The 13,157-nt window shown below is 42.9% G+C and overlaps 1 protein-coding gene across 1 annotated transcript in view; it reads left to right on the top strand.

Annotated features, from left to right (window-relative positions):
* DNAH8 (dynein axonemal heavy chain 8) overlaps positions 1-13,157 on the top strand; it is an 8,835,797-nt gene that overhangs the window by 8,615,223 nt on the left and 207,417 nt on the right. The window contains exon 90 of the mRNA XM_069608756.1: positions 8,220-8,372. Within this exon, the coding sequence (XP_069464857.1) occupies positions 8,220-8,372 (153 nt within the window). The remainder of the gene's footprint in view (positions 1-8,219; positions 8,373-13,157) is intronic.

Below are 13,157 nucleotides of genomic sequence, written 5' to 3'. Positions count from 1 at the left end.
ATACGGTCGTTGAGAAGGCTCCAGCCAGTCTGGTCGGCACATCCCCACCCTACCATATATGGAACTTCCACCCAACAGCCAGTCAGGGGGAAGGGACAGAGGCAGGGCTTCCCGGGACTTCGGGAAGATCAAGGTAACAGGTGATGGAAGGCAAGAGGCCATGGGGACCATTTTGTCTCCATCAGGAATCTACAGATTCCAATGAAAGTGCCTGGGCATCCCAAAATGGAGGACGGTCAGGGCACCAGTCATTTCAGCACAGAGCTGCCACCAGCCCGTACCCTGCTCTGTGGGTCACACACAGGTGCCCAAAAACATACACTAGGGGCATAGGGTTGCACTCCTATCCATGGGTGCCATAAGGGTATCCCATGGGTCTGTTCACCAAACCAAGAGAGCTGCACCGCCAGCAGTCCCACATGAACTCCTGCACGGAATACACGACAGAACACGATAAAAAGCAGTAAAGGACAAGGATACGGAGGCCCTGTTCCTCCGATGCATTTCCAGCATCACACAGGTGAGTACATATTACAGAAACATGTGGAAGAGGTATAATTCAATATCCATTTTCCAGATATAAGAATTGCAACAAGGGGCGACTGTTGAGGAGAAGGAGTTGTGGGAGAAAAGAGGGTGTAGCCAGTCATCCACTGATCTCTTTTGGCATCAAAACAATACAGGTAAAGTAGTAATGCCCCATAAGCTACTAGAAATAGCGTTCCAACAGCTTCACTTCCCGGCTCACAATGCCAAACAACACATTGCAGCAGGGATACAGGAAAATTGGTTTGCCCCAGGGTTGCAGGAACAAATATCTAAAATGGCCATGGAATATACCACATGTCAGATATATCATTCAGGAATGACATTGAGGACACTGAGAGGAACACTGCCAAAACCAACTGGCCCATTTAGAGAGTTGCACATTGATTACACCGACATGGGCGAAAGGTGCAACGGATCACGCTACATGATAGTGGTGGTTTGCCCATTCTCGAGGTGGGTAGAAGCAGGCACCGGTGCACACCCAGATGCGAAGTGAGCTGCAAAGTTCCTAGTGCAGGAAGTGTTTCCCCTCTGGGGAATATGCGACGTAATATGCTCGGATAATGGGACACACTTTGTAAATGATCTGTTCAAAGAAGTAACAGTGATGTTAGGAATAACACATAAATTGTGTACGATTTACCATCTGCAATTGAATGTCGTGGTTGAGAAAATAAACGGCCTTCTGAAGGGGAGATTGTCGAAATTGTGTTTCACGCTAAAGAAAAATTGGGTGTACTGCTTACCCCTGGACTTGTTTGAACTGAGAAATCAACCCAGCAAGGACCACCATTTGTCCCCCCATGAGATTGTGACAGGAAGACGCATGCATACAGCAAACTCCCCACTCTGCAGACACTTGGATGCTCACAGAAGTGCGACAGTTCTAGGGGAAGAATTCAATGAATACTTAACTAAGCTCACCAAAGCGGCCCATATGATTGCCAGGCAGCTAGCACCCCCGTTCACACAAGAAGCAACAAGTGACATAATAACCCCAGCAGCAGACAGTCCGACAGGTCAGCTAATGCCAAGGGAGATGGTGTATGTGAGAAGTTTCATACGTCGGTGGAATTCACCAAGATTTCATGGCCCATATGAAGTCGTGTATTGCACACCCACTGCTGCAAAGGTGAAGGGGCTGAGATACTGGATACATTTAACAGACGTACGAAAATCTTATGATAGCGTAACACAGGAAACAGAAATGGGAATGGCAGAAAAATTAACACAAACTTAAAAAAGAAAGGTGTAGATTGTGAAATACAAACGTGACAGAGAGAAGAACAGAATGAAAAAAATAAAAAATAAAAATGTTTCCAACAAAGTTAATGTGATGAACAAGAACTGCTTTCTTTCTTTCCTTCTTTCTTTTCTCTCTCTCTCTTTCTCTCTCCCTCTGTCTGTCTCTCTCTCTCTCTCTCTCTCTCTCGCTCTCTCTGAATCTTTGAAATAATTAGAAAAATGTCATAATTTACTAACATTAATTCAGTTAGAAAATGGTGAATAAAAAATAAATAAAAAAACGACCAATGAAAAGGAAAATGTAAATAAGAAAAACTGTTATGCATATGAGTTGCTTAATACACTTTTATGTCTCATTATGTAGGAGAAACCATGACAACGGAGGGGGCCCCTGATGTAAACAGCATTAGAATAGGTAGAAATGGAAATAGTAACTTTGACTTGCGTAGATACAGCTATGATTGCGGTCTGTTTATGTGTGTTGTGATATTCTTTTCAATGATGTTCGGACTAGTAATATATTGGCCAGTAGCATTTATATCAATTGATATAAATGAGGGGGGAGGGAATGGGACAAGCATGATAACACAAAGGACCCACCTCATATGGGATGGGTTGAAACTAGTATGAGGACACGGGACACACCACAGTGGCACACGACATACAAATAGTACAAGTGATGCACAGGTATCAGTACGCCCCACTGCCCCATACAATGCTTCTGAATACAATATTTACGAATTTAATGACCCAAGTTCTTCTGAATTACCCTGGTTATACGATGACACCACCACAACTGTGACACCACTATCTGAAACTACTATAGGCAATCCTTCCTCCACAAGTGTAGAGCAAGAAAATGCGGATACAGCCAAGCGGTTTATTGCCTTGTACAATGAATGGGAAAGGGGGGCAGTGGAGGAACACCTTTAACGCAGCGTAATGTAGAGAAATAAAGAGTACATCCTAAAGGTAATAAAAGACAAAGAGGAGAGGCAGGGAGAAGAAAGTATGATGAATATTCCGGGTTAGGGCTAGACACAGTAGAAGATCCACAACAGTCCAACAAATGGTACGCAGACATGAGCTCCACTGCAAAGCAAACAACTAACGAGAGCTGCTATGTGTGCTCTCCAATCCCCCATGCCTCGCGCACCCTCAAGCTACTCCTGCCACAAGAGTCACCTATTGCGGATCCCCAATGTCTCCTTCATCTTGCATTATGCAGAATAAAGAACACCTTCCAGGCACACACCATCTCTTTTGAAATGCTACAGAATGAGATAACTTGCCACTCAAGACCCAAAGGGGTGGTGTACCTGGAGGAGCCATTGTAAGTGGTTAAAGGGACATTGTTTTCGGGCAATAAATGGCAAGACAAGCAAATTACATGCAAAGCAGAGGCACTACGAGGGTTGGCAGTCGAAAAGTTGCAGTGGATCCAGAAAACATGTGCTCAGATATGGGCCCAACACATCACAAAGCTCACTTGGGTCACAGCCCTGGAAAAGCCCTTCAAACTGCAAAAAGAAATTACCTACGAACTGTGCTTTTTCGACGAAGGAAAAATAAACATGGGCACAAATAAGAACTGTAACAAACCGCTTATCATCCCAGACATGAAGAAAGGGACAGCTGCATTAATTGATACATACTGGGTTTGCGGTAAGCAGGCATTCTTGCACCTTCCACAGTCAAGGAGGGGTACGTGCTCCTTGGCAATGCTGCATTCCGCCCTGATGGTGGTCCCGGAAAGTCATATTCAAGAGGGGAAGGGGCTGTCAGCCGTCCAAGAACCAGAGGCACCATAACCAACCGATGAGGCCCCAGTGTATGCCCTATCTGCTGAGAACATGTAAAGCCCAGTATCCATAAAAAGAAGATCGTCCAATTACATATCCAAGGCATCCACAGAACTTTTGGCGCAAATTCCAGACAGGTTCTGGTTGTTCAATTCTGCTGAAACATTTTTCGCCTCCCTTGTCCCAAGTATCCAAGTGCAAGCCAACGCAAAATGGCTCCATATTATGTGCTGCGAGCGATCCAACTGGCCAATGACACAGAAGAAGGATTCAACATAATAAAGGTGGAACTAACGGCCCTACAGCTAATGACAATGCAGAACAGGTACGTCCTAGACCTGTTGACAGCCATGGATGGAGGGGTTTGCCGAAAAATTGGGAGTTCATGTTGCACTTTCGCACCTTCTGCAGACGCGGACAATGGAACTCTTGTCTCACGTTATTGCAGCCGTGCACAACTTTGGCGAGCGGATGAAGGAAGAAGGAAGGGTGCAGCCAAACTCGTGGTTCGATGACATTTCTTCATGGGTACCTTCCTGGCTCGGGATGACCGTCAAACTATTGGTACCCATCATCGTCTTTTTGCTCCTGATTTTTTGTGTGTGCCAGCTAGGTCTTCGATGCTGCGCAAACGCAGTCCCTAATGGTGCAATGATGATGGTGACAATGGACAACGCTAAAGGAGTAGCACAGATGACACAGGAAGCACAAGTACAAACAGGTGAAGATCCGGGGCCAAAATATAGAATGGTACCACTGTATTATGATGGGTACATAGTAGATAATTTATGTCACACGACAATAAAAGAACCACGTACACTAGAATGGTATAAGGAGGTATGGGTAGACCTGGAGGGCGACGGGGGTGTATATACATGACTTGCACTCCTGATGAATATGCTAGAGCTGGGCAGAGCCTGCGGGGAGTATGTAGGGCCTGGATGCCACGAAAGGCAACACCTGCCTGGGACGAAGCGGTAGCTGAGGAGGAAGAACGGAGGAGATTGGGTGAACTGCAATATTCGTTACTTAAGTAATGAAAGGGGGGAATGTATGGGAGGAAAGGTCTTCATGCCCCCCCTCCATTCTCACGAAGCATTCAGACTATGACTTGTCCAGCAGCCAACAATGCGCCTGTGGCCAGGGATACAGGATGACTGCGGGCCAACACATGTAGCTGCAATGCTCATCTTGTAGGATGGTACCAGACTCCATTTTGTGACGCACACAGACTCCATTTTGAACATAACTACTTAGGCTTCACTGGCCCAAGTGGCCCGCAGGTCTGCAGCTCTCCCCACCTGATCGCGCACAGCGAGCAAGTTCCTTCCCTTGCCCCCCTCCCCTCGGCGGCCCTGCTGCAGGCCTGTTCTCACGGGAGACTAAGCGCGAACAATTTACATGACAAACACTGTCTCTTTCACCTTCCACAGTCCCTTACTGACCTGCAAATGATCGGGCCGAAGCCGGGGTTTCTCCATAAAACTTGTCCTGTCCCCTCAACATATGCTGTGGATAACCCCACAACCTTGTTCCCCTTTTGAAGTGCCAGACACGTATGCCAAGCCCATATGCCACCCTGCTTCACCCTTATAGATAATCCCTCTGAAGGAACTATAAATTCACTTCTGTTGTTATATACCACGAGATTGACTGCAAATAATGAAACAAGGCAACCCTCACCTATCCCCCCAACTGCACACACACAGATGCCATGAATTGTATGTTTAAGCTCCTCGCCCTCGATCAAATAGCACTGGTTGCTGTAGAGTGCACAAGGCAATGTTTAACAGCAATATGTACTCAATGATTTTCTAAACGTGTATAGTTTTCTGCATGACCTATCAGCATCGCCATATGCAGGGCCTTTTTATGGTATGTGGTACAGTATATATAGAGCAGTTTTCTCAATCTTATATATATTTGCTGAGAATTGAACCATGTAACCCATGTAATAAGTGGCGCATTGTACACCCTGTTATTGTATTTACACACAAGCTAACCTGTTCCTACCTCATTCATATGAATGTGTGTGTGTGTGTCCCCTGCCCAACTAAACAAGGCACGGCCAGCAAGAGTATAGGGCCTCTTCTCCACTCCCCAGCAGCACCGCATGTCAGCCCCCACCTTCCTCCACCCACTAGCCATGCAGTAATGCAAAACCTTGTTTCTACCGGCGATGTGATGCTGTGATTGTAACCCCTCACCTCCCCCCGGAGTCTGCGCTAGGTATTCACCCTCCTGTGCCCCCAGGCCCCTCTCATCCCACCGCCTCTCTGATGTATATCATGTACCCTCTGACTGGAAAGCAGTCCAGTTCACCCCAACCCTGACTGACCATGGTGGCCATAGATTTACTCTTATACTAACATACTATAAAGATGTCCCTCTGCTAGATCTAATGATGAGAAAATGATAAATGTACACCTGGAATGTGCCCCTGATAAGTCACCTGAACCCATGCGGCAGCCCACCTAGTCTGTAGTATATCCTGTGATGATGAAATATTCACACCTAGAATTATGTGTTATTCTTCTTGTGATGTTAGAATAACAAGTTGCTTTTACGGGGCATCATGAATTACGATTGACAGTAAATGAGTAGGTGTGGCCGCAAGGGCAAATATTAGAATAGTCACAAGATATCAATCAACCGTCATCTGACCAGAGCTCCGCCCGACAAGTCCACCTGACCTACACACATCATCATGCCCTTTCAAAGAGCCTCACCAATCCCGATGCTTTGCACTTATGCATCTATAGGTGCCATTCTCCATTGCCCAATCTCATCGATTCATGTATCCCTTAGCTCCCACATCATAGGTGACGTGGCTTTGTAACACAATGTGAATGTTTGCTGATGTCTGGCAGAGCGCTCTCGGAGTTTGCAGAGTTCTCTGCTTGCCCCATATTGATTTAGATAACTTTTACTTTTTGACTTCACCTGCACTTGGTCTTGGTTTCATTCCCATCTGGGGTGTGTCCATCATTGACTCTCACTGGGGAGTTTTAAATGCCTTTTTGGGGGACGCTCACTTTCAATACTCAACGCCTCATTGACTAGGGCTGAATACACCCAAACGGACAAAGATGCGTTACAAAAGTGAACCGTTTTTTTCTTTAATGTATATTGTAAAACTAAGGTTACCGAGAATTCCCAGCTTGAGGACAGGGAATTTTCAAAGCATGTGAATCCATGTTGATACCAATGCTGGAGAACAGGAGTTACAGGTAAGCAAAATACTCTTTCTTTGTGTAGGAAATGTTCAATGATATATAATTTATTTTTTCAAAATAAAATAATGCTTTTTATACCGAGTTCAAAATGTTTATATCACTTTCCTGCTTGACTGTATGTTACTATACAAATACAGTACTTACAGACTTTGCCACAATACATTTGAGTGAGTAAGATATGGTGTACTTGATGCATTTCTCTTGTTATTCTTTCCACTTGTAATAGGTGATCACTCAGAGTTCCTTCTTCTTTGACTAATAAGTATAACCCTAGTTATTCGTACACCCAACTTCTCCCTGCATCTTGCTTGATACAGTAGAGATCTTCCGATTTCGGATACATTCACAAACAGTCTAGTAATCAACTCTTGTTGCCCATATTAAACTGCTGAGCACTGAATTCGGTAGTTTCAAATTCCAAGATGGATCCAAACATTTCTGATGAGCGCTTCTTAAGTTTAATGTATTTTTTATGTTTGGTCTTATCTTGAGTATAAGGTTACCAAGTTTTTCCTTGTAAAGAAAGCTCAGCTTCTGTGTTCATCTTCTTTAAAAATCCAAACATTTGCCAGGATTACAGCATGAGAAAGTATTCACTGTTGCAAGGGCTTCTATCTCTGATTCTAAAGTGGAGGCAAATGACGAAGAAATGCGAGGCATGATAGTTCATGTACATCAGTATCTTTCCTATGTGCCCAACTGCTGGAGAATGGACATTTATGGCAAGCAGGTGCTTTGAACTGTGTCCACTCTACCCTGCGGAGGACTGTCTGCTGGCTGCTTTTGACACCTGTAAACAACCTATTTTAAAACACCTGTCTGCCATTTTGGGAAAAGTGAAGCAAGAACATTAGGCTTGCATGACTATCATTAGGAAGGATCAATTTGTGTCTAGAGAGATGGCTTTTGACAAAGCTGAGTGGAGTTCTTCGGATATCCTTTTCAAATGGATGTCTTTCAAGACACCTTATTGATGACACCGTCTCTTGGTAATACAGAAGGTTTGTAGTGTAATGTGGGCAAGGATTGAAGAATCATGCAACCCTCTTGTTGTGTAAACCCATTTATTTTTCCGTCTCCCCATGCTTTGTCCTTTGGTCATCCTCCTTTACTGCCCTTGACAAAGTCTAAGAAAAGATAATAAGGTAAAGCGAAGGGGGCTTTGAAGTAATCCAATAAAGTCAACATTGTTAAACCATTCGCCATTGGTTTTGTAAGTCATTGCCCATGTCCCATATATTTTGGAACTCCTCCATGTAATATTGCAGGATTGGTTATGTTTAAAATGTCTTAGTCAGTTGCTTGCAAAACTTAACTGGATATTTCACATCATGAAAAGGGCATTTTGAAGGAAACTGGGAGATTTACATGTGCTCTGTTCTTTTAGGTCAAAGCTCGTTTGCAGAAAATGGGAATCCTAAGTTCAATGAATATTTTTCTTCGGCAAGAAATTGATAGAATGCAAAAGGTTATTTCATTGGTTCGGAGCAGCTTGAGTGACCTTAAACTTGCCATCGAAGGAACCATCATTATGAGTGAGGTAAAGACACAGTTATTTAGCATTTGAAATGTTTATTATAGTAGTGGAAGTAGTTGCCCTTCAAATGAGAAGATTGGCCTGCTAACCTTTAAATACAGCTCTTTTCATGTACTTATCCAATGGAACATCTAGCTACTGAAGAGATGTTTTTGAATCTTGCATAGTTACCAGCTGTTGCACGTGTTCCTTCTCTTTACAGTGGAGGCCTAACTTTTGCTTTCTAATGATTGCCTCCATGATTGTTCCCAAGCCCCACTCTGCCTTTGGCTCCTTCAACCCCGGTTCTAGGTTTCTATGGAGCCTTGGTCAGTGAACCTGCAAAGCCCTCATCACTTGTCTGTCTTCCCCGAACCCTTCCCCCTCATTGAGTCCGTAGAAACAGGCTTACCGATTTGGTCAGATATGGTTGATTCTTTAATGAGGTAGAAGATGCACCTTTTGGCCTAGAGTCGAGTGGAGATAGGAGAGCATCTGTCCCCTCAGAGGAACTTCAATCAAATTTCCCGAATGAGCCTGCTCTTATGCACATGGCTCAGAGCCTGTATGACTGCAGAGTCCTTGGCACTTCACCAAACTTATCATTTTGGGAGACTGTGGGTGGTTCAGGTGTAGTTGCTAGAACTTTGGACACCTTAGGCCTTCTAGTCCCTAGTATCATTAAAAAGGTCCATCCCCTCATTGATATGATTTTAAAAAATATATATATTATGTGCATATGGCTTACAACTAAACCTTACACATATCATCATTACAAATAAAGTATGATTCACTAAATAGTGATACAATCAAAGAAGAACAAGTCTCATAAAACCAATATACCAATTACAAATACAACAACTCGTCAAATGTACATATGAAATTACTCAGAAAGTATTAGTTCATCAATAAACCCTATGGCTGCAATGATTAGAGACATTTCAAACCCATTTATGATTCTGTTCCAAAGGTGCACAGGATTATAAAAATATTGATTAGATATAAATCTGTTAAAATATTTATGTCACAATTTCAAAGTGAATGTAATAAGTGTTCCAGTGCTTCTAACCAATCACCAAGTTTACAAAATCTACAGCCCCTCAGAGATTTATCCATGCTCCTACGCGCACCTTCCACTTGAATGGTTTGAAGATTCAACCTTATTAAGTGTAATAAGAGTTCCAGTGTTTCTAACCAATCACCAAGTTTACAAAATCTACAGCCCCTCAGAGATTTATCCATGCTCCTACGGGCACCTTCCACTTGAATGGTTTGTAAAAGATTTAACCTTATTCGGAGGAATTTGTATCTCAGTTTTGGGTACTAGAACCTTCTAATCCAGGTCAAGTGGAGGATCGCTAAGTGAGCAAAATAGGACAGCCACTTGGAGGTAACAATAAAACAATAAAGTTTAATAAATTAGAGCAAGATTAAAACAAGTATTAAATCAACCAACAAGTGACACAATAATCACAAGTCAAACAATTTCATAATGTTCATACTGTATATAATAGGAAAACAATAACAAAAAGGCCTATTAGTGAACAGAAATAAAAGAGGCGAGTACAAAGTTCAGTGGTAAATCACTGTGTACAATTTGCAGTAATTTTCCACATATTTCAATTCAGAAACTCTGATAGTCATAAAGTCTCGACATGTTTCAGTTCTTGTGTCGTCTATACAGGCCTTTTTGTTATTGTTTTCCTATTATATACAGTGTGAACATTATGAAATTGTTTGACTTGTGATTATTGTGTCACTCGTTTTGTATCTAATCACGGGGGCAGGGACACAGTTAGGGAGTCCCAAAACCTGTCTCCAAATTCAGCCTTCAATCGCCTGCCAATCTTTTCCGCGCACTTCATACAACAGATCAGTGTCATACAAAAGAGCTGGTAGAACTTTAGATTCATAATACTTCACCAGTGGCATTAGGGAGAATTTACCATATTTTGAGTTCAATCTCCTCATTTGTGACACATAAAGATAACTTTTTGTTTTAATGCTATTCATATGTAATTTGGTACTGGGCTTATTGTATATTGAGAATCCAAAATAGATGTATTTTTCAACCACATCCAGCCTATTATTCTTGGCCTTCCAAATAAAATTAATTTTTCTTCTACCATCTCATTATTTTTGTCTTCTGTGCTTTAATGGATAGGTCATCGGAATCCATAATGATTGCTGGAACCTTATGGGGATTTGGTAAAAAATTAGCAGATCATCTGCATACACTAGATACTGTATATGCGTTTGGTCTAACTGTGGTGAAAATGCCTTGGGAATTTTGCATATCATAACACAAATCAGCCATATACAGGTTGAGGAGGGTTGGGGCAAGTACACAGCCTTGCCGCACACCTTTTCCTGTATCAACATGTTTAGATAGTGTAGCTTTACAGTCAATCCTTATCCTCACCTTAGATCCTATGTGCAAGTGTAGAATATCTAGCAGATGGCATGGTACACTCCATTTGCACAGTTTTCCAAAGAGTATTTCTATTAATATTGTCGAAGGCAACAAATAAAACACATTTATATAGTTCTTGTTTCACGTTTTGCTGCCTTCTGTAAAAGAGACAAAAAGAAACCATTACACAGTGTTCCCAGCCCTTTAAGGAATTCAGCCCGGTTATCATCAAGTCTACTGAACTTCATTGACCATATTTAACTTCTCCAGGCTAGAGGAGTTCGGTAGAGCAATGAGGTGATAGTTAATTGGCAGCAATCTATCCCCTTTTAAAACTGGAACATTTATATTAATTTAAAAGAAACAAACATGTATTTGCATTATAGGCTTATTACAAACCTTTTTATAAAAAAAATGTACGCCAATTCTTCACATCTTAGTCTTAAAACCGAAAAATAGTTTGTAAAAACAATCATCTCTATTAACTGCCACCACTCCTTTCCAATCCTGTCTCACACCAACCATAAAGTTTTAGTACAGCAGCAACTGTATTTTAGACGATTTTACCAGTTTTCTTTTCGAAAACAGTTTTCAAAACGGATATTGCAGCTAACACCAAAGATGTCTGTTCCCCATTCAATAATAGGGCCCACCATTCCGCCGGTGTCAAGGTGCCATCGTTTTCTAAGAAGCTAGCAAAGCACTTTGTTCTCAGGGCCATCAAAGCTGTTCAAAATAGCAATAGGTGAGCTAAGGTTTCCACTGAACCAACCTGACCACACAATCTGCCTGATAATCTGTATGGAGTGGATTTGGGTAGGCCCAAAACTCCCTTCCAAAAAAAACCCTCGCCTGTTGGTCAAATAGACTGGTGAAGGAGAAACAGTGTTTCCGTTCCAGGACTGCTGTAGTTTTTAATTTATAAATGTCCAACAGCGGGATGACTGAGAAATGTCAGAATTTCTTGTTCAACAATCTGGCTTGGTATGCCAGCATTTTGGCCTGCTTTTGATCACTCTTCAGTGTTGGCCTTGGTCTTGCTCAAGTTTATGACGACTTCCAGATATTTAAATGAGTCTACTGTTTTCACTCGTGAGGAGTTCAAAAACCAGGAAGGTTGTCGTTTTAAAATTTTCTGACAATTTCCCAAGATCATAACTTTCGTTTTGGTGATGTTTATAGGCAGTTGGTTTATTTTCACAAATTCTTCTAGTTTGTTAAGTTGACGTTGATGAACAATGACGCTCGGGTCCATTAGCACCAGGTCGTCGGCGTACACAAGGTGACCAATCAGGAGTGCCACCAAACCTAGGTGGAAACAACTTTGCCTCAGACAATTTATTTCCCATATCGAGATATACAGATTAAAAAGGGCCGGTGCTAATGGGCAGCCCTGTTTAAGGCCTCTAAATGTATGAACTACGTCTGACATAAATCCAGCCCCGTTCAGCCTGACCCATAGGCTGGTATCTGTGTGCAAGGCCTTAAGTTGGTCTACAAGATCATCACAGCAGCCCCATTTCATTAGCTTCTCCCATTACCTGGGCCTGCTCACACTGTCAAAAGTCTGTACCTAGTTTATAAATGCAACATACATCTTTGCTCTTCCTGCTAGGGTCCTGCTCTTTAGCTTGTTGATCAGAGCGATGTTTGGGCTGGCTCCTAGGCCTCGCACAAAGCCTGTCTGGAAAGGGTCGAGGAGGGACTCACCAATGGCCATTCGGTCAGTCTCTTTAGTAGGTGTGCCGCAAAAATATTTCCTACAACGTCCAAGAGGGCAATAGGGCGATAGTTCTTCGGATCGTCACTACAGCCTCTCAAGAATATCGGGAAGATAATGGCACATCTCCGAGTCAGGGATGGTACACTCATGCTCGATCAGTTCAAATACTATACACATAAAGTTTGCCCACAGTTACGGGTCTTGTTTCAATATGGCATTGGACAGACCATCAGGGCCCGGAGCACGGGAGGTGCTCACTAAAATTAATCAAACTGGGGATGTCTTCATAGTCCTTTCAAGATGTGCCATGCTCCTTAGCGTTTTTTTCTGGCTGCAGAAGTAGTCAACCAGATATTTAGTACAGAGTTTTAAAGTGGGCCATGCAAACTGCTTCAGATACTCCATTTGTTTGTAAAGCGGCCTGAGAGGTGTGGTTACTCTTGATCAAAGTCCACACTCCACCAGGACTTTTTTTTACAGATTGCCTTAAGCATGCCTGCAACTCATCCAGAACAGAACCGCAAGACTTATCCTTTGCCTCAAGCCCAGGAACTGCATCGCTCCGGCCCTGAAATCCCTTCGCTGGCTCCCCGCGGCTGCAATGATCAAATTCAAGACCCTTTGCATTGTTCAAAGGGCATTCTAGGGCCTGGGACCTACCTACCGGCAATGG

The sequence above is a fragment of the Ambystoma mexicanum genome, chromosome 4q (genome assembly GCF_040938575.1).
Source record: "Ambystoma mexicanum isolate Mex_15411 chromosome 4q, UKY_AmexF1_1, whole genome shotgun sequence".
Taxonomy (NCBI): domain Eukaryota; kingdom Metazoa; phylum Chordata; class Amphibia; order Caudata; family Ambystomatidae; genus Ambystoma; species Ambystoma mexicanum.
This window is presented reverse-complemented; position numbering and strand designations above follow the sequence as displayed.